The 22,811-nt window shown below is 45.1% G+C and overlaps 1 protein-coding gene across 1 annotated transcript in view; it reads right to left on the bottom strand.

Moving 5' to 3' along the window:
* Positions 1-22,811, bottom strand: part of LOC149341687 (uncharacterized) — a 280,304-nt gene that overhangs the window by 5,995 nt on the left and 251,498 nt on the right. The window contains exons 4-7 of the mRNA XM_089542011.1: positions 14,736-14,869; positions 8,349-8,556; positions 5,779-5,915; positions 167-407 (exon numbers count right to left, since the gene is read on the bottom strand). Of these exons, the coding sequence (XP_089398137.1) occupies positions 167-407; positions 5,779-5,915; positions 8,349-8,556; positions 14,736-14,869 (720 nt within the window). The remainder of the gene's footprint in view (positions 1-166; positions 408-5,778; positions 5,916-8,348; positions 8,557-14,735; positions 14,870-22,811) is intronic.

Below are 22,811 nucleotides of genomic sequence, written 5' to 3'. Positions count from 1 at the left end.
TTATGCACACAGTAAGGAGAGATTTCGATCCCCATTTTTTCAATACATCGCTCTTAATCATGCAAAACAAGAACGGGCTTCAGTACTCGTAAACAGTGCAACGCACAGAGGGGACGCCGAGAAAAGCGGCCCCTCCCAACTGCGCAACTGTCCATTATACACTCACGTGACGAGGCGGCCCCGTCGGAGGCGAGCCGGAACCCGGATGAGCGCTGGTGCGCCCCCTGGACGGTCTCCTCGGAGCTCAGGGCGACGACGCGCGACTGCGTGGCCGTGCACTTGAGGCGCAGGCCGTCGCTGTCGCTGAAGTGGCGCGCCTCGACGCGGAACCGCAGACCCAGCACGGCCGCCTGCGTGCCGTCTGCGTAGCGCACGTTCGGGAAACGCACCGCCTCCGGGCCTTTCACCTGCGCGTGCGGACGTGTTGTGAGCACGCTCCGTAAGTAGACGCAGCAGCAGCGGCCTCTGCAGAACACGTCGAACTGAACGCGGAAACCTCTGTGTGCAGAATGCAACTAATAAAGATTTCTACTACTACTACATAAGAAAAATCTTGGAGATCTGGTTTCAAATTTACAGCTTCGTCTTTCGTACTATCGGAAATGCAACACCAGGAAAGTTTGAGACCTACCGCCCACTACCAACGTATATGAAGAACGACAGCTTTCTTTATGGGTGCCAAAATAAGGAATGCGCTTCCGCTTAGGATAAATTAGGCTTAAACTCTGCTCCCTTCTGGCACATGCATGCTGTAAGCTAAGCTTTTTCTACCTGCTGTCAGCATCCGATCCTACAAAGAAATTCAACACGTGTTGATATTTCTTGAATGGAACCAACTGCTCCTTGCGATGTTGTTTTCCTTTACATTTGCATTCATGCATGCTCTCTCCTCGCTGTTCCTACGGGCTCATACAATATCTCACACATATGTATTGTCATTTCAAGTACAATTACTTAAAAACGAATTTTAATTTGAAAAATGATTCTTTTGTCTTTGTGCATAACACCCAATTTTTGCCCTGCGTCGGGCGTCTGTGGCGTCCGTGAGCTATTGCAGACATGAAAATAGTACCGCTGTATAACACAACGAGCCTTCTCCTCGAACCGATGTCATTCGTGACATCCGCCGATCCCGATTATATCAGGATCGTGGCGGCATTTGAGTAAATGACAAACACCAAACGCTAGAATTGTAATATATTGTTGCATTACGACATATCATCTGTATGATTCTGCAGGGAGATTCCATAATAATCAAACTGCAAAAATGTAGTTGGAGAAATTACACTATTGAGACGAGATTTTATATACGCCACATTAAGCGAGCCCGACAAATTACCGGGAATCACGTTTTATTTTCTTCTTTTTAGCATATTCGTGGGCGAAAGATGTAAACGTTACTCGCTTACATGCTCGTTAATCTGACCATGTAATCTGCGAGCATCTGAATTTTTATAATTTAAGCGGCACTCTTTTGGAAGTTGTCGTTTATTAAACGAGAAAATACGAAGCCAAGTGATGAAAGAAAGGATTACAAAAAAATTATCAAACATTCCAGATAAGCTTTCTCACGAAAGCAGAGTGTTTATTTGGACAATTAATTCAAAGACATTGGCTTTCATGACCCGAAAGTTTCAGAGCATAGAGAGAACTCACACTTTCAACTCACGTACAGACTCCTTTGAACACTTGCAGTTGCTGCAACTCAATTAATCTACACTGAGCGTCGAGCTAACCCAGTGAGTATCCGTCCCTTGTATGTGTGACGCAAGCATTGATTTGCTGTCCAGGCAACCGAAAGCATGGAGCTTGTTGCTCGACATGGAAGTTTATTTCATGAGCACAGAAAAATCCTACCTGAAGTGCTTTTGCCGACCGACCGGTAAAAGTTGAGAAACTTTATCTAATAATTAATTTTCTCCCTTCGGAATAAAAAAGCGTTTAAAAGTGAAATGCTGAAATTTTAGTGCAGAGAATGGTTTCGGCGTGATTGTCTCGATTCAACCTGTCCACCGTGGGATGACAGAAGTCATGTATTATTAAAAGGGGCAATTGCGATGTTTGACGCAAGAATAATATTCTCTACTGCGATTAATTTTGTATGCTTCTGTAGACTGGAACAGCCACTGCAGTCGATAGGACAGAATAAGCCTCCACAGTTACGTTTTCTGTTCTCTATTTTATTAGCAAGCCTAAAAAAATTTTTTTTTCAGACTAAGTGAAACAGTTCAGACTATTGGAAACATTATGCAATTACTATCGAAATATTCTGCTATTGATCTTAGCGCTCGCGCACAATAAACAGCAACTTGCTTAGCGATTGTGCTTAGGGATTTGCGGTAGCGCTTCTGACGATCAGATGTTTTGTGTACTTCCAGCGAAACAATATGCTAATTGTTGCGAAACGCACAGAAACCGAAGAAAAATGACATGACTGTACATTTATAAGGGAGAGATGATAAAGATAAAAACCAGTGGTGCATCTAGAATTCATAAATGTCATGTTCGAATGAAAAATCCTGCAGATCGCCGAAACTTCGAAGTGTACGGGAGTCCAGAAGCAAGCTTTGTTGTTAATGTATACGAGATAAATGTGTGCTACCCCTCAATTAATCAAACATGAATGCATGAAAGCTAGCTGTCCGAGAGGCCGTATACATATACAGTACGCCTCTCTGGCTCTGTTGCAAACTTCACTGACATTGTTATATTCGGACAACAGTGCCGCTGAACACTCCAGCGCATTAGCATTCTGACGAATTGATAGCCTTAAGTAGCAAACACAGGGTTGATGGTTTGGAAGCCGACCGCAGGCACCAATTTAAAGATCGTAAACTTGCGGGTGATCTGATAGAACACATGCAGTTAGCGTTAACTCGACGCTATGGGAGGGGATGGCTGAAAACGGGTGCAGTTATTCGTAATAATGTACCTCACTTGTCGCGAAGGGTATCTTGCATGCGTGATGCCATACCTTGGTTTGTCGAGACTAGTATGTTTTCGGATAGCAGAAACAAAATAAGAACAAGGGTTTATCGCTAGGTTACAGTTTTTGGGGACGGGCGAGTAGGCCGGAGTGAGATAACGGACATAGCTTATCACGCGGCTAATACATGAGAAGGAAAGTGCACTTTCCAATGTGTCTTGCATCGCATTAAGTGACTTCGAGCAGCAAATGCAATGCGAGTGAGGCGGTTCAGTATGAAATTGAAAAAAACGAATGAAAGAGAAAACGTCGACAAAAAATTGATAGTGAAGCATCGAGCAAGACCTCACTGAACTTGCCTTGTTCAACGCAGTTCACTGCCCTGGCTGCAGTTCGAACGGTATCCTCTTAATATTAGCCATAAAGATTTCTTTTTTTTTACTTTTCGCCAATCGCTATGTCATCGTGTGCAAGTACCCTAGGTGTACATCACATTTGTCGCCGCTTTGAACTGCCTCAAGAGTGCTTTCTTGCTTTTTGTCAGTACCGTTGCTTCTTCTAAAGCATTGCTTTGCTCCAATAATGCTTTCATTCTTCTCCTTCCTGCCATGTAATCGGCTGTTTATTGCCTCTTTTACCTCAAATTTCTCTTTCTTTAGTCGTTTATTCTACGGCACAGTTTTCTGAGTCTCTTGTTAAACGATAACAGCCTTGCTGCGTTTTCTCAATCGAATGTAAGCATAGCTTCACCTTTCTGTACGTATGTTCGAACCAGAGCGTGTTTTACATCCAAAAATAAGCTTGGGCACCGTGTTTCTGTAATATTTCTTACCAGAGTGGCCGAAAAGCCTGGATTTGGTTCACTGTATGTATGGCCAAGAAAGCACGCTTTAAACTCCCGTACTTTCATGTCGGGTATCATGTATCTTCACAATACTTCTCATCAGAGCTCGCAATACGCAATTCCGCATACGCAACACACAGCACGCACTACAGGCACGCACTATTATTTTGCGTTGGGTGTCGTGTTTCTACGTATTGTTTCGCCCCAAAACACTCCTTATGCTTGGCTTCGCCGCACTCTGGTTGCGTCCAACAAAGAGCACGCTTTACAGGCACCTGCCATCGTGTCGGGTATTTCCGTAAAATTTCGAGCCAGAGCTCGCGAAAAGCATGGCTTTGCCGCACTATAAGTGCGCTCAAAACAGAGCACGCTTTACAGAAAGTTGTTGCTGTGTCTGTTAATACCTGTATTATCTGCGTAACATTTCACTTCGGAGCGCCGCCGTGGTGACTCAATGGTTATGGTGCTCGGCTGCTGACCCGAAAGATGCGGGTTTGATCCCGGCCGCGGCGGTCGAATTTCGATGGAGGCGAAATTCTGGAGGCCCGTGTGCTGTGCAATGTCAGTGCACGTTAAAGAACCCCAGGTGGTCGAAATTTCCGGAGCCCTTCACTACGGCGTCACTCATGGCCTGAGTCGCTTTAAGACGCTAAACCCCCATAAAAAAAAATCCCCCTGTAGCTTGCGTGGAGGTGATCGCATGCACAACCTTCTCTCTGTGTTGCATATTTGGGCAGTAATTTCAAGTGGAGGAGCAACTGTAGTTCTAATACTTCATGAAAGTGCATCCGCAATGATGCGTGCAGATACCAGTCATTCGATAAATATAGCCGCCATCAGTCATGACCGCAATTTACTGAAAGATGCAAGAAAAAAATACTGATGGAAATATTAAAAATACATTTGTCTTGAGCAGCTTGCAAATGAATAATAAATACAATAAAAATAAAGATGGCTTAGAATTATTTTTTGCGTCTTGTTAAGGTGTAAATGCTGAAAGTGCTTCGAACTGCATGAATTAGTAGAGTGGTGTTAATTGCTGTCAAGTTTAATCTCTGAACGAAGAAATATCTAAGATAAATAGGACACTAATTGCTGAACTTTTATATTGCATGAGAACTGAGCTTTCAGCGAGCTATCGTAAATGCGAGTATTATTAGACTTCATAACACAATTTTACGTCCATGGCATGCAGGCATAAAACTTTCTCAGCCTATGTATTCTCACTATAACAACTCGGTCAGTCATTCGACAGCTTATTTGACTAACCCGAGTTTGAATAGGATCTTTTTAAAGGTGAACTGAAGAGGAATCTGGACTCGTATTTTTACCGCCGGAACTCAATCTACACGTTCCGAGCGTTCTTAGAAACTTCAAATTATTGCCCTGTGCGGCCGATTTCCCTAATTTAAATCCGATTAAACGTCCGGCTCCCGCCCTAGTTTTTGAATTCCCCGCATGCGGTGGGAGGAGTCGACCAACCTTTCACCCAGTCCCGTGGCGGCATGCCGCTCTGCCATAAGCGGAGTGATACGTAGTGATCGGCGAAAGCAAAGAGTTCACGCGTATTTTTATTTTCGGGGGTCTAATTTGCAGCTATGTAGTCTCTGACTAGGTCTATTTATTCACGGAAACCTAAAAAAAAAACAAAGTAAAAGCGAAAGCAAAGCCGCCACGCGACTGCCTGAAAGGCACTCCATGCATTCGTCGACTCCTCCCACCATCTGCGGGGAATTAAAAAAAAAGGCGGGAGCCGGTTGTTAATCCGATTTAATTAGGGAAAACGGCCGCACAGGGCAATACGTCAAAGTTTCCAATAATTCTAGGAACGTGTAGATCGAGTTCCCGTGGCAAAAAGACGAGTTCAGATTCCTCTTCGGTGCACCTTTAATGAAGTCGAGAACAATATGATCTTATTTAGCGTCAGAGCGACGCATCTGTTCATGATAACCTCTTGCTGCGCGCAAACGCTTTGCGAGGACATCTGTGTTTCATAAGAAGCGCTCACCTCGTGATCATTGACGAACCAACGGAGTTCCACAGGATGCTCTGTGATGATGGATGTGCAGTTGACATCGACATCGTCGCCAACCTCATAGCGCGACTTCTCGCTAAGGATGCGGGGGCTGTTGGACTCCTGCGGGGCTGTGGTCGAGGAAAGAGAAAATACGCTGAATTCTAATAAGCCTGCTGAAATACTTCAGACACGGGGCTACGAGTACAGCTGCGTTGTGGCATTACAATAAACCATCAATAATAAGTGCAAATTCAGGCTTTCAGAAGAACCTGTAGCAAGATTGTCTGATGGGCAAACTTTACTTTGGGCGTAGAAAGTTGGGCTAGTTGGTTGGTAGTACTATTGTGATACATTCCAGCGGCTAAAAAGACAGGGACGAAGGTAGACGAGACAGGACGAACGCCGGACTTCAACTGAGGTTTATTTCACAAACAGCGATAATATACAAAAGGGGGCGCAAGGAAAAGTAATCCGTGACAAGATTAACCCATAATCAAAAAAAAAAAAATGCAGAAGGCTCCTTTGCCATGCCACTCATGTTTTCCACATCGGCGCACCTACTGTTTATCGCCTACCTGGCTGAATCCACCCGTTTGCCTTCAGGTAGTCTATTTCTTTTTTGTGTAGCGCCACAGAAGGGCTGCTGACGCAGTTTTCTTTATCATTGAAAATACTGAACGCTTCAAAAATTTTCTCGGCTATTTTGAGTCTTAAATCTGCGCATCACACTTGTCCTTTCTAGAAACGCCTTGCATGCTGGCTTGTGTGAGCAACGGCGATGCATCAGGTCTCACACCACCTCAAGAAGGTCGGCGGCAAGTGTGGCGTGCGTGTAGTATTTTCGGCCCCGGAAAAGCTGGGACGCATGTGCCGCCTGGTGAATGACGCCAAAAAGAGGCCTACATGCAAAATTAAGCACATCAAACCTCTTGTTCAATGTGAAGTTGGTGTTGTATACAGCATCCCCCTCGCCTGTGGCAGACGGTATATCGGACAGACGGGACGCTGTCTCAACGAACGCTTGCTAGAGCATCGCCGGACAGCTCATTCCTTATCTGGCGGAGGTCACCTAGCTGACCACATTCGCCGTTGCTCACACAAGCCAGCATGCAAGGCGTTTCTAGAAAGGACAAGTGTGATGCGCAGATTTAAGACTCAAAAGAGCCGAGAAAATTTTTGAAGCGTTCAGTATTTTCAATGATAAAGAAAACTGCGTCAGCAGCCCTTCTGTGGCGCTACACAAAAAAGAAATAGACTACCTGAAGGCAAACGGGTGGATTCAGCCAGGTAGGCGATAAACAGTAGGTGCGCCGATGTGGAAAACATGAGTGGCATAGCAAAGGAGCCTTCTGCATTTTTTTTTTTTGATTATGGGTTAATCTTGTCACGGATTACTTTTCCTTGCGCCCCCTTTTGTATATTATCGCTGTTTGTGAAATAAACCTCAGTTGAAGTCCGGCGTTCGTCCTGTCTCGTCTACCTTCGTCCGTGTCTTTTTAGCCGCTGGAATGTATCACAATAGTACTTTACTTTGGTGCGATACGAACTCCCTCCACTAGCATGACGATTAGCGCGAAACCCCCAGGCGTGAAATGCGAGCGATGCGACTGAGAAAACAACATGCATTTATTATTTATTTGACAAACATTTGGCTTTATGTAGACTATACGGTACACTCATTGAAAACGTTCGGTGATTACTTATGCCAAAGTTAACCCATGCTATGTTGGTGGACGCATAGCACTCACTCAATCTGCCCTTAGACTGCATTTGAGCTCAGGTCTTTTTCTCTCCTTTGTTTGAGCTTGTGCAGTATTTACGATAGTTATGAACTAATTTGCCGCGCCAAGCAGGCATGTTATCTCAAAGGAACAAGCCGCATGTCGTCAGAGTCCGGGATGAGTGCTCTCAGTGGGCAAGAAGTATGCGTTTAAAGAGGAATCAAAGGTCACAAATTTAGCTTTCAGGTACCAAAGCAGAACAAAGTTGCTCCTTTGATACTGAAGCAATAGCGAATACTTCCCTGAGCACTTAACGAAAGATTAATGCACAGTCAAGTTTTTTATCCTTAACCTTTTGTGCTACGGGGATTGTGGAACAGCGAAGAGGGAAAAAAATAAACTTATGGGCCAGGGACGACAGCAAAAGTTCCTAGTTTTGCTCGTCTTAAACTGTTGACTAAACGGATACGTATTTACCTCTTGTCTTTTGGCCTGCAGAAAAGCCACAGGTGCCTTATTTTACACCCAAGCTCTAAGATTTAGCGAAATCAGTCTACTACAGGTTGCTCCTAAGTGCTCATTTCATCAGCTGTCACAACATTTACAAGAAATAAACGGCCGGGTTTAGCTGTCCTGTGAAATAGAAACCTGATTGCCGCCTTTGTCTAAAGCCCGACATAAAACGTATGAAAGTAAAGAAAATTGTAAACGCCCAGAAAGTGCAATTAGAGTGAGTACGCAAAACTGCAACACATCACAACGGCCAAGAGCCGTAACTGATGAGAGTAAGTGACTTCTCCGGCTGGCCGAGCAGGCGTAGCACGCTGTCATCGGACGTACCCCGTCCGCTGGGCGGTCCTTTTTCTCCGATGACGAGCTCTTCGCTGCTGCGCGAATGAGCTTGGGTGACGAACGACGTGCACTTGAAGCGGATCACCTCGCGAGACACGTGCTCGGGCCGCACTTCGAAGTGCAGCGTGGTGGACGTGCTCTCCAGGCCGTTGTCGTGGCGTGTCATGCCGGCCCGCATCTCGTACTTTGCCGGAACCTGTGCGACAAAGAGCGCTCTCCTGTTCAAACCACTCTTTTGAACTTTGTACATCGAAACGAAGGTACAAAATTCGCGCCCGAAATAATCCGAAAACCTCTCCGTGAGGTCATGAGTTTGGAAAAGCCGCATGACCCTATGGATACACGTTGTTTGTTGCGACCGACTAGACAGGGCGTGCTGCAGTAACTTCTCGAGAAACGCGACCTGGATAAATGTGACCACGTAGGCAGCGATTAACGTCAAACGCCAGCTACGACGTGCACGCAAGGGCTGCGTGCTACACTCTGCGCGTTTTCATAGTACCATCATCCATCAAGACAGATTGTTGCCCTCAGTATCCACTACGCAAGCCATCCTCGTACCCTTTTTTCCGCCTTTATCAGGGAATAAATAAAAATTTGAATTAAAGACGCGAGAGCACAAAGTACACAACAAAAGTAAGCGAATCAGTGTAAAATGCTGCTGCCGCACGCAGTCTAAGGAGGGGCAGAAGAAGCAAGCGTCCGACGAGTTTTAATAATGGATGTCGTTTTGCTATAAATTAATTACCCGGAATCTCTCCGCGCGCAGCCCACGCCCCCGCAACATTAAAGATAAGGCGCTCGAAGAAAGTCCTCCCGCCGCCGTCGCCGCACCTCCTTCGCGCCCTTGCCTAACGGCCCTGATTAATTATCGAGCGCTTCTTGTTGACCGCGCGGCGTAACCTCGGTGACAGACACACACCGCGCGCATACGTAGTACATGCCCGCTCCGCGTGCCGGGGTGTATGGTAGTCCGGTGGCGGCGGTCCTGCGTGCGCAGCTTCCGCTCGTCTTCCTAGGCGAGCCCTATAATGCGCGCTGTACAGAGACTTCACCACCGTGCTTGGCCAGAGGGAGTGGGGCTCTGAATGGAGTGTGGAAGGGAGGCTACAGAGCCCGTCCCGGAGAGGGGTACAAAGCCAGCAGCGCGGTACGACGCGTACAGCCGCACGCGACGTGTAGCGGTATACGATACACACGTGCACGCATCCCACCGCTGTACTTTTCCTCTTTTGCTTTCCTGGCCGCATGCAGCCGCGTGGTGCCGCGCGTTGTTTCGGCGCGTCCCACCTTTGCGCGGCGTCCGCGTGTTTCTGTGTTCATGCGTGTGTTTGCGCACGTGCTTCGGTGCCTCACCCCTTTGAGAGGCAGGCTTCCCTGCCTGGCAGCTTTAAGGCAGGCTCTGTGGCAGGGATGACTGAGCGCGCTGGCCGAGAACCATTAGCAAGAGGAAGGGGAGGAGGGGAAAGGGCGACCACTCGCAGTGGCCCGCACACAAGCGCAGCCTGCCAGCCGTGCGGCGATCGGCGACCACACCCAAAACGCCGAACAGGCAGGCAAGCAGGAGAGAGCAGCAGCGGCCGCGGAGGCAGCGGCTCGCCAGCACCTGGCCCGCTCGAGGTTGTCCGCCGAGGGCTTAGCGCTGTCACTCGTAATTCAAGGCGAGTGTTATGGCGTGAGCTATATACGGGGGCCTCGCGGGACCCGCTGTCGAACGCGGCGAGCAACTCGCTCATTCGGTGCGATAGCGAGCTTAGCGGGAGAGACGTGGCTGGCCTGGTGGCTCCCGAATCAAGCGACTTTGTGGGAAGCATTGATGCAAATTCGGGGATGAAAAGGCACCGCGAACAGCAGCGCGGACGCGAAAGTGCATGGACAAGGACTGACACGGTGTTTTCGCGTTTTTTTATTGCATCGCGTTTGAAAACTTTCTCGGCGCCTTTCTGCGGGTAATATTCAGCGCAACTTTTAGCGATTCTTACCCTCTGCCGTTTTTAGCGTATATTGGCGCTTCGGCTTGAGACGGTGTTAGTGAGTATGCGCAATATATATATATATATATATATATATATATATATGTATATATATATATATATATATATATATATATATATATATATATATATATATATATATATATATATATATCCACGAATACTCTTGCGATTTCGTCACTCAGGGTTAGTTCTGTAATGGGTTTCTTTGATTTCCTGCTGGTTCTTCTGCGATTCGGCGCGTCGCATCATGTCACCAGGTCGCGAGGCTCAGACATGCGGGCTTAATCCCGCGTAATCTACCGCTGCCAAAAAAAAGCAGCACTGCGCGTGCCGGCGGCCAGTGCCGGGATCCTGAGCCAGACTGGGCTTGTTTCGCAACCCCATAGCGACAGACCTACCTCCAGGAGGCTTTTGTGATGCAGGGCACAAAGCGAGCTTGTTATCGCGCTAGGACTTGCCTTACGACACTATCGCTTTTGCTCTTATCGTTGAGTTACGACTGAGAAGGACCTTTGTTCATGAACGGCGAAGTAGAGCTTTAGGAGAACCTGGCATTAAATTGATCCGAGCAGCTGTTTTTGGAGCGCGTGTGTACGTGTTTGGAGCTAGCAAAAAACAGAGAGAGCAAGTGTACGAGATCACACTGCTTATAAAAGAAACAGGACTTGATTATAGGGCGAAGAGGGTCATCACCAGTACTGTACGCGTACATTTCTGGGCTCTTGTTTTCGGCGCAGTTCGCTGAGTTTTTTCTCGCGGGGACCCCTTCATCAACAGGGCCAATTATTTGTATCATGTGCGAAAAGACAGAAGGAGGCAGCTGGTCTTTGCTTCGCGGAAGCCTACTGGTGCAGAAATACGATGTGGCGACATCTTGCGTGAGATTGTGCGACAGTTCGCAAAATGCTGTTCTTCGCGTGAACACTGCACGAAGTTACGCTGCTTCCGCTTACCGCGCCCAAAGCTTCGAAACATTATAGAACGTTTGGAATGCTGTAGGCAATGCTCTGGGGGGACTACAGCTGCTCACCACCATTGAATTGAATTGAATCCAAACTTTATTTCACAAATGTGCATACATTCTTTAGAATGAGCCACAGGCCAAAAGCTAAAGAAAATAGCTTGAAGATGCCTGTGGCTCATCTAAGAGCCATTACAAAATAATAAATAAAATAAACACATACATACAACGGTGGCAGGTCGCATACGAGCACACTACAGAAAGAATTTATAATATTTACGATTGAACGGATTGCTACACAGAGATGTAGTTTGAAACTAGAAAAAACAATTAAAACTGAACAAATGCATTTGAAAGTTATACACTGCTGGGTTGATGACAAAGGGGAAAAGGACACCGATACATACACAAACTACAATATATAAAAAGAAGTTATGGAATATTCTTTACAAAGTACACTTTTAAATCATGTGGTCGGAGGTTGTACATGCTAAGCTGGTTAGATTCGTAGCTGTTTAGAACATTAGGTATAAGGAAATTAAGTGCTTGTTTACCATAATTAGGTCTAGCGCGTGGAAGTGTTCATTTTGCAGTTGATCGGGTTTGAACATACTTTTCTATGGGCTTTAACATTGCAATATTAAGCAAAAAATTACATATTGATGGTGAAGAAAATTTGAGATAGTATAATAGGCGGTACTCAAGAAAGACACTTACACGAATTACTTCATACTTAATAAACAATTCAGCCGTATGGGCAGTAAAACTGGCATTAATGAAACATGCCAAATAAGGGGTGACTGTGTAGTCATGGTGGCGGTAAAACTTCATTGGATGCACTGGGCTGGGTTTTAGGGGATAGTAGAGGGTTTCACCTCTCCCTTGCTTGAGTGGTAGTCCTTACTACGGGACACCACTTGCGGTAGCCGCTTTTCGCGCTCTTTGAACCAGAGCCTCTGGGACTGCAGGTCCAAACTGTCGGATAGGGTCGCGAAGTTTATTTCATTATTGTTTGTTCATGCTCGAAGAAACCAGCACGAGGCCTTATCATATTGATTGTGATGCTAGAGGCGACCAGATTTATCTGAAATGAGTGTAGCCCAGTGCAACAGCTTCTGTGATATCCGATATTGTCGTAGGGGCTTTCCGCTCCTTATTGATTGTAAAACATTTTATTCGTCGGGAAGAGCTAGGTTCTAAGAGGTCACGTTATGTGGTCGTGAGTACATAGCCCTCGACCACTTTGTCAGCCCACTCCACCGCCAGAACTTGCGTTCTGGTGTCAGAGTTAGCCAGCACGGTCTCCCACCGCTCGAGAGAAGGAGCGGTAACTAGATCACCCGGAGGTGGCTCTATTTTGCAATCCCATGGGATATGATCGTAGTTGGCTCGTTGGCTGCAGTGTTTACAGTCCGGGTTGTATAGATCAAGATAAATGTGCGCGAAGAGTGATGGGGTGCGTTTCGATCTCGTCGGTAAACGACGCCACGTAACCTCTTGTTCTTTTGTTAGGCTTTTGTCCGGGGGAGGGAAAATTCTCCGCTCTAGTTTAAAATGATTGGTTAGATCATGATATGCGATCATGGAGTCTTTCGTTAAATTCAGGGAGCCAGACTCATCCACTGCCCGGTCTACACAACCTCGGGCTTTATTGTCGGATGCTTCGTTCCCAGATTCTCCGAACGCGCTGGAGCCCATATCAGTTCGGAGTAATTTGGTGAGAATTTCGTGTCGTTAAGGATTCCAAGGAAGGTGTTTACAATTCGCCGTTTTGCAAAATTACTGATAGCCATTTTGGAGTCGCTGAGAATGATGCTATCTTGGGTATGCGATAGGGCGAGGGCTATAGCTGAATCTTCTGTCATTTCAAAGGATTTCGTTTTGAATGTTACCGAGGCGATGTGGTCACCGTTCTCGTTCACAGTCACAGTTGCACAGGCATTTGTGTGCTTGTATTCTGCCTCATCTGCATAAATTGTTCCGGCGCACTGTCCGTATTTATTATGTGAGGCTTTGGCTCGTGCTTGCCTTCTGCCCTCATGGCGTATGGGGTGCATGTTTTTGGGAAGTGGTTTGATTAGTAAGGCTGCCCTATAGTCGTAGGGCGAGTCTACTTTAGAGTCTTGATTCGTAGATTGAAAGTTAATTTCAAGCCTTGTTAGAATACTCCTGGCAGTTAATTGGCTAATCTCGGGCTTTTCTCAGTTCATTGTAGGTGTTGTGTATTCCTAACCTCACAAGCCTTTCGGGTGAGACATTTAGTGGAAGTCCTAATGCGGCTTTGTAGGCCTGCCGCATCATGCTATCCAATTTGTCCTTTTCTGCTTTCGCAAATTTGAGATAAGGGGTGACGTAGAGTATCCTACTTGGCGCAAAGGCCTGCACTAGTCGGCGTAAATCTCTTTCCCTCACCCCTTGTCTTCGATTCCCTATGCGGCAGATTAATCGCGCCTTCTCTTCTATCGTGCATTTTAGCCTAGTGAGTGTGTCATTATTCTTTCTATTTGTTTGTAAATACAACCCTGGTATTCTCATCTTATTACTCCTCGTGTTAAACAGCAGCACACTCTCGCGGTGTGCCCTGCACATCGTCGTCTTCGTCAACGTCTGCGGCACGAACAGATCATTTATGCTTAACATTGATCAGAGCTTAACCTGAGTGTAATGTCGTAGCCAGACGTGGTAACGACCCAGCAGAGCGAAACCACGAGCCACTCAGGCTATAAACATGCTTTCGAATGTTTACTCCGTTAAATTACTTTAAAACCCTACCACTTTTGTCCACACCACTGTCATCACTGTGTGAGTAAAGATGTGCATCTATGGGAGCTCCCGCAAGAAGAAGAAAATTAAACGAAAGCTGCAGTAACCTTGCACTGATCGAAGCGCAATGTGTGCATTTAGCAGAATGTCAACAGCTCTTGCGCCCAACGTTTCACTGGAATATCTGTAAATTTTCTCGCTGCTAACTATTTGCGCTTTTGTCCATAATTATCCTTATAGCCATTTGTTTTTTCGGCCTGGAGATAAACATTCTTCGTTGATTATCAGCCTTCATAGCATTAAGAAAGCTATCAAGAATGAAAAGTTAAAAGGAAGGGAAATTAGAAAGGATTGGTAACAAATGACGGCCGAAGTTATAAACAGAATTACATGCGGGTTTCTGCTCCGAGCACTGTTCAGTGAAATATGTATTCTGCATTGAAGTGACCTCAGTTTTGGCCAGCTTGTTCCTTAGTGCTTTACTAATATTCCTTTTACTCTCGTTCTTCAATACTACTTTTAGCTACACGTGATGAGAATGCAACGCAATAGTTGAAAAAATAGAAAACACGAGTCAGTGTTTTGAAACTCCGAGCCCTAGAATGGAAGCATATAGAGTAAAGTACAAGTGGTGCGAAGTTGAACCACACTTACGGCGTTGTTGTTCACGAACCACTTGAGCGTGGCGATAGGCTTGGAAGGCCTGGAGTAGCAGGTGATGTTGACTTGGTCGCCCACCTGGTAGCGGGGCTGGAAACCCTCCATCACGGGTCCTTCCTCCGGTAGCACTGGAAAGCACACGCGTCGAAAATGTTGTTGGGCAAAAAAAGATTCAAAGCTTAGGCTGGGGGACAACCACGGCTTTCCTCTGGAATCGTGTGCAAGGGAGTTAAGGAAAGTAGGCTGAGTTGGTTTAGTCAACGCGCTTAAATAGTTCACGGTGACGTGCGTCAGTTGATAACATATCTGCATATAAATCTGCCGACAGGTACACGCATATTTTAATAACTATGATGGAGTATGTTAAACAAAATTCAGTACGCATCTTAGTACGCTGCACTTCGGATATAGCTTCAAGCTGCGATCTGATGTATCGAGAGCCATCCATGTGAAGCTCAAAAGCCATTGTCGAGAGCCCCATCATTACTCGGGATATGAACTCGAAAGGTAACCTGAGGTTTATCATTTGCGAAATAAAAAGTTCTTAGTAGCTATCAATGACACACGGCTGTAATTAAGTTTGATAAATAATTGTGGCTGCCAGTTAGGTATTCTGGCAATGTGCTATTAGAGTACACAACATGAAATGGAATTTTCAATAATAGCCTGATAGAAAATTGGGTGATTTTGAGGAACTCACTCATATCAATTGTTACCGCAGCTAATCTAAGCGTGCATGTATGCAAGGGGTAGTTTTATTTGTGTTTCATTATTACTGAAATGTCTTAAATACTGAAACACTCTACAAGGCTGGAAAATGCCTCCTGCTTTCGCACGGCTTCGTTTCATAGAACTTCTCTCTTGTAGTCCTTTCAATTGCCAACAAGTACTAAAATCGACACCTTTGTCTTTCCTACCCTACGTTTGTCAATATTTTTTTTGGCGATATGATAGCTGCGCGATATGTTATACAGCCTAGGGGCGTAGATACCAGCCAAGAAGGAGATTGCAGTTCAGCGTCAGTTTGCCTCACTGAACACCGCGTCATAAGGGCAACGAAAGAGTAGGCGGTCAAGTTTGTTTTCTCGGTGCACTGGTGACCGGTTTTGCACGCTTGTGCCTGTTCGTAAGATGCATTACGTTTCATCGCTTCTAATTTAACAACCGAAAAAAGAAAACACTTCATTTCTTTTCATTATATTTATAAAAACATAGTGGGTCTGTGCTCTTTCCAGTCATATGAGCATCCTCATTGACCTTGCAGCAACCAATCCCACACTCGTCGAACAAAAATGAAGACGACGAAAACACGCCAAATACACATGTTCTCACGCGAAATATAAACATTCGCGTGTGGAAGTAGTCTGAAATAGTTTATCTAGTCGAAAGACAATCAGCTCGTTTTTGCACAAGGACAGCAACTCTGTTGTGACGAATAAATGGTGCACATACCTAGATACAGTTTTCTTATCTAGGTTAATATACACGAGAAGCTGAAAGGCGAAAGCGTTGCTGAGCTTCACTTGCGGGCTTTTCTGTTTAGTATATACGTAAATCTTGAAGCAAAAAAATGCAGCTGTTTTCATCTGCGTCAAATTTTCTGTTTTATTGCGGTAACACTAGCCCAATTCCTGCATTTAATGGTTGTTGTGTGTTTGTTTGTCTGAAGCCTGCTTTGTAGCAGGCAGCCCAAAAAAGCTTGCCCACGCAAGGTTAAGGGCAACCTGCTGAGGTGTGTATGTATATATATATATATATATATATATATATATATATATATATATATATATATATATATATATATATATATATATATATATATATATATATATATATATATATATATATACAGGGTGTTTCACCTAAGACTTTCTGCAATTTTTAAAAATAAGCTATTTGAATTAGATGCGCGCTTTTTCTGGCATAGCATTGTCAGTGGTGTAGTACATCATAATGCAGCTAAGACGTGCTAACTAGCAGGCTTGTTAACCAATATTTAATAGTTAACTTTTAAACTACTACCGTTGGGCTCCTTAATTATTGAGAGGCATGTAGCCCGCCGTAAGTAATACCCATATCAGTTTTCAAAATTTCGAAAACGCGGTTACCCTTGGCGCTGTGGCCCAACAAATTTCGCCTATATCACGCCAAAATACATGCGGTTTGAGAAGCTTCCAGGCAAAGCAACCTCTCCAGTGAACCTAACTCGTCGAGATAGCCAGAATTTGTTGGGCCACAGTGCCGAGGATAATCGCGTTCTCGAAATTCTAAAAACGGATATGGACATTACTTACGGTGGGCTACATGCCTCTCGATAATTAAGGAGCCCAACGATAATAGTTTAAAAGTTAACTATTAAATATTGGTTAACAAGCCTCCTAGTTAGCACGTCTTAGCTGCATTATGATGTACTACACCACTGACAATGCTATGCCAGAAAAAGCGCGCATCTAATTCAAATAGCTTATTTTTAAAAATTGCAGAAAGTCTTAGGTGAAACACCCTGTATATATATATATATATATATATATATGACAGAAGCCAACAGCCAAAGAAACCAAGGGGCACAGGGGATTTTTGCGTACCCATCTCCGCCATGTTCTTCAAGGGAAGAAGCACTTCCTGCACCGTGTCCACCTAACTCACAGGAACTCTAGCTTTGGCCAGGCAGTGCAGCTCCTGCCCATCCCTACTATTAATCAGCCACAGAAACTACTACCTCCGGCCTTTCCTCCATGGACACTCTCTCCTCTAAAGGTGAAGAAGTTTGTTCCAGGTGTGAATTCAAAGAGCCGCATGCCACAGGCAGCGCTTCTGCAAACTACTCTCGCCTACTTAACGGAGGAATATAGGCAGCACACCCATATCTTCACCGATGGTTCAACTACTAAAGAAACCTCTTCATGTGGCCTTTATGTGCCCTCAACAGTCCATGCCCTTTCTTACCGGCTGCAGCGGAGGACATCCTCTACGACAGCTGAGCTTCACGGCATTAAGGAAGCTGTTTCTTACATCCTGCGCCGAACCGCCGACCGTTGGGTTATCTTCACCGATTCGAAAGCATCTCTCCAGATCCTGGCCAACCTGCTGAAGAAAACGAATCACCAGCCAGTTTCCCTGGACATCGGATATCTACATCATTTAGCTATTGCCGCAGGCCACTGCATAACATTTCAGTGGGTACCTGCTCACTGTGGCATTCAGGCTAATGAAAAAGCAGATGAAGCGGCCCGTAAGGGCCATCAACATCGGAGATACATTAGAATTTTTTTTACGAAATCTGACGCGTCCCAGGTGGCCAAAAGTTTTGCTTCCGAAGAAATGTATCGACTTTGGAGTTTGCCGACATATCAGTACCAATTTCTTCACTCAATCGACCCACATCTTAGATCAAGGCTCTCACCCAGAATTCCTCGACATCTGGAAACACTTTATCATCGACTCCGTCTTAATGCTGCATATACAAACGGCTTACGATACCGTTTTAGACAAATGGACAGTCCGCACTGTGACAACTGTGCCGCGATTGAAACTGTGGAGCATATCTTGCTTGAGTGCCCTGCATATGCTAACGAGCGTGCGTACTATGAACATTGCATGCAGAAGCTCTGCTCAGTGCCCCTTACAATGGACAAAGTTTTAGGTCCCTTAGCCTGTCTTAGGCAACAGAGACTTGCAATGACTTTTCTATTCACATATTTAAAAGACATTGGACATCTCGATAAGCTTTAAATTCACTTGCACGTCACCTTCATGCATTCTTCATGCAGTGAACTTCGTCAGCCCATTTGACGGACTATGCACTCCATCACTCCATAGGTTACATCAATACTCGCCATTGCATCCTTAGTACCCATTTCATGGCCGCATTTTATCTTCGTTTTTTTTTTTAACCTCTTCCACTCTGCTCTCCTTCTGTCTTTATCTCCCAAATTCCCCTCCCTACGCAGAGTAGCATGCCAGCGATTTTTAAACGCCGGCTAAATTCTCTGCTCTTCATTAAAGAGTCTCTCTCTCTCTCTTTTTTAATTTATTTATTTTGTGGTGTTGGTCAATTTAGAATATCACTGGATATGTTATCGCTTAAAGCTAATTGATTAGAAAAGCAGAAGAAAAAACAACCACTGCCGCCGGTGGGATCCGAACCCACGACCTCCGAATTACGCGTCCGGTGCTCTACCTCTGAGCTACGGCGACGGCTGTCAAATCTTCTGCTTTCGGGAGTATTTCTGTTTACAAGTAACCTAACTTTATATATACAGGGTGTTTCACCTAGGACTTTCTGCAATTTTTAAATATAAGCGTTTTGAATTAGATGCGCGCTTTTTCTGGCATAGCATTGTCAGTGGTGTAGTACATCATAATTCAACTGAGACGTGCTAACTAGCAGGCTTGTTAACCAATATTTAATAGTTAACTTTTAAACTATTCCCGTTGGGCTCCTTAATTATTGAGAGGCATGTAGCCCACCGTAAGTAATGTCCATATCTGTTTCTAGAATTTCGAGAACGCGATTATCCTCGGCGCTGTGGCCCAACAAATTTCGCCTACATCGCGCCAAAATACATGCGGTTTGAGAAGCTTGCAGGCAAAGCAACCTCTCCAGTGAACCTAACTCGTCGAAATAGCCATAATTTGTTGGGCCACAGCGCCGAGGATAATCGCGTTCTCGAAATTCTAAAAACGGATATGGACATTACTTACGGTGGGCTACATGCCTCTCAATAATTAAGGAGCCCAACGGTAATAGTTTAAAAGTTAACTATTAAATATTGGTTAACAAGCCTGCTAGTTAGCACGCCTTAGCTGCATTATGATGTACTACACCACTGAGAATGCTATGCCAGAAAAAGCGCGCATCTAATTCAAATAGCTTATTTTTAAAAATTGCAGAAAGGCTTAGGTGAAACACCCTGTGTGTGTGTGTGTATATATATATATATATATATATGTGTGTGTGTGTGTGTGTGTGTGTGTGTGTGTGTGTGTGTGTGTGTGTGTGTGTGTGTGTGTGTGTGTGTGTGTGTGTGTGTGTGTGTGTGTGTGTGTGTGTGTGTGTGTGTGTGTTGCGAGAGCATGAAGTACTTGACTGCTTACAGGAGTATATAGCGAAGTATACGCTTCGTTAAAGGAAACATATTTATTCGACTCGACGTTTCGATCGCAAGACCGATCTTCTTGAAGAAGATCGGTCTTCTCATCTGCATTTGGCCTAACCACGCAGATCGATCGTCCTTTTTCTTACCGGTCGGGAGTATGAGACTATAAAGTTGAATGCCAAAAACACTGTGATTAACTACCTTTAATTTTCCCAACACACGCAACCTCGTCCTTGTTTTGATCTGCATTAAATAAAGCAGGCAAGCGCTTTTATTTTCTCAAATTTTTTTTCGTCGTCAGACTTAATAAGTGCTCCATTATCAAAGTCTTGCGTGCCAGAGCTTCTGTATTTAACGCTTATCTTAGCCGCAGGCTGGTGCAGCGTTAGCTTCCTCTTTTCCTCTGTGCGGGTTACTCGCCTGCTAGCGGGCACTTAAGATCGTTCTCACCAGCGTCCTCTCGTCTTAGGTGCTTGCTGAAAAGCCCGAATATACTTACTTTAAATGTGGAACAAAACATCGTAACTTAGGAATGCGAAGTGCGAACGGCAAGAGTGGTTTTGTCGGGCTACAAAACCAAATATTGAGCGAAGAGATCGAAAGTACAGTGCAGTAATGAGCAAAGAGGAACGGGAAATAACAAAAAAAAAAGAAACTAATAATCAGGCGTGGTGCATTTGGTGGTGGGCAAGGCATGAGGTGGGCAAATAATACAAGACAAAAGAGCCGGCCAGAAGCAGCCGGCCACACCCGCCTCGGTGTTACCGAAGATTAAAAAGTACGACAAACAGGGCGGACCCCGGGAGAACGAAAGGCCTCCTGTCCGGTCTCTCTCTTCTTCAAGAGCGACCGTTATTAAAAATCGGCCCGTTAAAACAAAAAGGAAATAATACCCTGCGGTGGGTTGCCGAGGGAGAGACTGGGGGTGGGGGTGGAGGGGGGTTAGGGCTAAGTCTTCTGCCAGTCAGAAACATCACTCTGCGCGCCGATGAGACAAAGCGCAGACAGCGCTGTCTGACGTTCCACGAACGACGAAAAGCTCGTACATCACTTTCTTTCTTCCTTCTTCTTTTCTCTCAGTTCTCTAGCACGTCTGCAGCCGCGCACACCTCTACATTGTTTCCAGGGCTCCAAGCACACACGCACTAAAATAGCGGAGATCAAACAGAAGTCAAGCATAAAGAAACAAATTCACCTTTTTCTCCTCATTTGTTTTTCTATTTGTTGCGTTTTGACCATCCGGGCTAGCCTCTGCGGCTCAGTTTGTATTTCTTTTAACAAGATGCAAGGTTTCAAGATTATTGCTTATTATATTAGGCTTCCTCACAGCTCACCAAAATTCAGTTTTTATTGCTGCTATTTGTCTTTTTATCTCGTTACTGCTTGCAGAAAAAAAATGTGAACGGGCCCTTTTTCGAGCCATAAAAATAAAAAAGAAAGAGAGAGAGTAAGAAAAACAAAAGTGACAGGCATGTGAGCAACAGACGCAAAGGTAGAACTATCTGCGAAAAAACCATAAAGGCTGCGGGAGAAACAAATTTGAAGAAAAAAAAAGCCAAACAAACGACCGATCCCGTCGTTGCTGACGTTAATTAACGAAGTTCCTTTCTATCATAACATTCAAAACGCTCTCGCACGCTATCAAGAGCACTGGCGAGGGAATGAAGGTGCTTGGAGGCGAGTTAAGAAAACAAACTGAGATGAAAAAAAAGAAAGCAGTGCCGGAGGGGGGAACGAGGAGAAAGGCGAGGGTGTGAAGAAGAGCCTCCAGGATAATGGCATCCTCGTTTAGAACGTCCGGTGTGTGTTGAATATTTCATTGTCTCCGGCTAGAAAGAAGCGTTGTCTTGTCTCCGGGCCGGCCTTTGTCGTCAGCTGGTCGTCGCCCTGGTCGTGACTACCACTTGCAAAATATTGTCACCGAAACTGAGCTAAACGCGTCGTTGGGACATCTCCAGCAAAAAGAAAAAAAATTATGTGGGATGCTTTTTTTCAGTCTTGGTAGGCTCGATGCTGAAGGCAGCAGAAGTAGTTTCAAGAAAAGAGTCCTTCACAGATGCGCTACCCCTTCAGGGTAGCTTTTGCGGACATATGCTCGTACTGTAAGCGGTTTCGTTAGTTTCCCGGAACGTCACCTAACGGGGAAGATCAAAGTGCGCAGCTGTCTGCTTTAGTGGGACAAAGTAGAGAAAAATGAAGGAGGCAGAAAGAAAGAGAAAAAAAAATGGAAGGTAAAAAGAATGGCTACCCGCGAGATTTGTGGTCTAAGGTACTATGGTCGGTAAAAGTTTACTACGAACGTCACGGAAATGCTTCTATGTCTTGGTACGCAGTTGTGTACAGATATGACCTCTTTGAAAAGATATAACAGCTGTATCTAACAGGAAGACACCTATGGGGCAGAAACGTGGAGGCTAACTAAACGGGTTCAACTTAAATCGAGGACAACGCAGCCAGCTATGGAAAGGAAAATGAACGGTGTAGTTTTAAGAGACAGGAAGCGTGCTGAGTGGGTCAAGGAACCAACCCGGGTTAATTACATCCTATTCGAAATCAAAACGAAGAAATAGGCTTGGGCAGGGAATGTAATGCAATGGAAATGCAACAGATGGTCCTTAAAGGTAACGGAGTGAATTCCAAGAGAAGTCAAGCGTAGCAGGAGGCGGCAGAAAGTTAGATGGGCGTATGAGATAAAGAAGTTTGCGGGGATAACACGATCATAGCTGGCACAGGACAGTGCTAATTGGAAGGGTATAGGAGAGGCCTTTGTTCTGCAGAGGTTGTAGTCAAACTGACGACGACGACGACGATGATGATGATGATGAACTCTTTGCAAACATGCCGCTCTTGGGAGGAAAGTAACGGATGTCTCTCAAGCTCCTTGACTTGTGGTGCTATAATGCCTTCTGAAAATGCTTTAGTGGTGCATGGAAAGAAAATAAAAACTATACATTACGATGAACAGACTCGT

The sequence above is a fragment of the Amblyomma mixtum genome, chromosome 5 (genome assembly GCF_055824585.1).
Source record: "Amblyomma mixtum isolate Tamu chromosome 5, ASM5582458v1, whole genome shotgun sequence".
NCBI classification, from domain to species: Eukaryota; Metazoa; Arthropoda; class Arachnida; order Ixodida; family Ixodidae; genus Amblyomma; species Amblyomma mixtum.
This window is presented reverse-complemented; position numbering and strand designations above follow the sequence as displayed.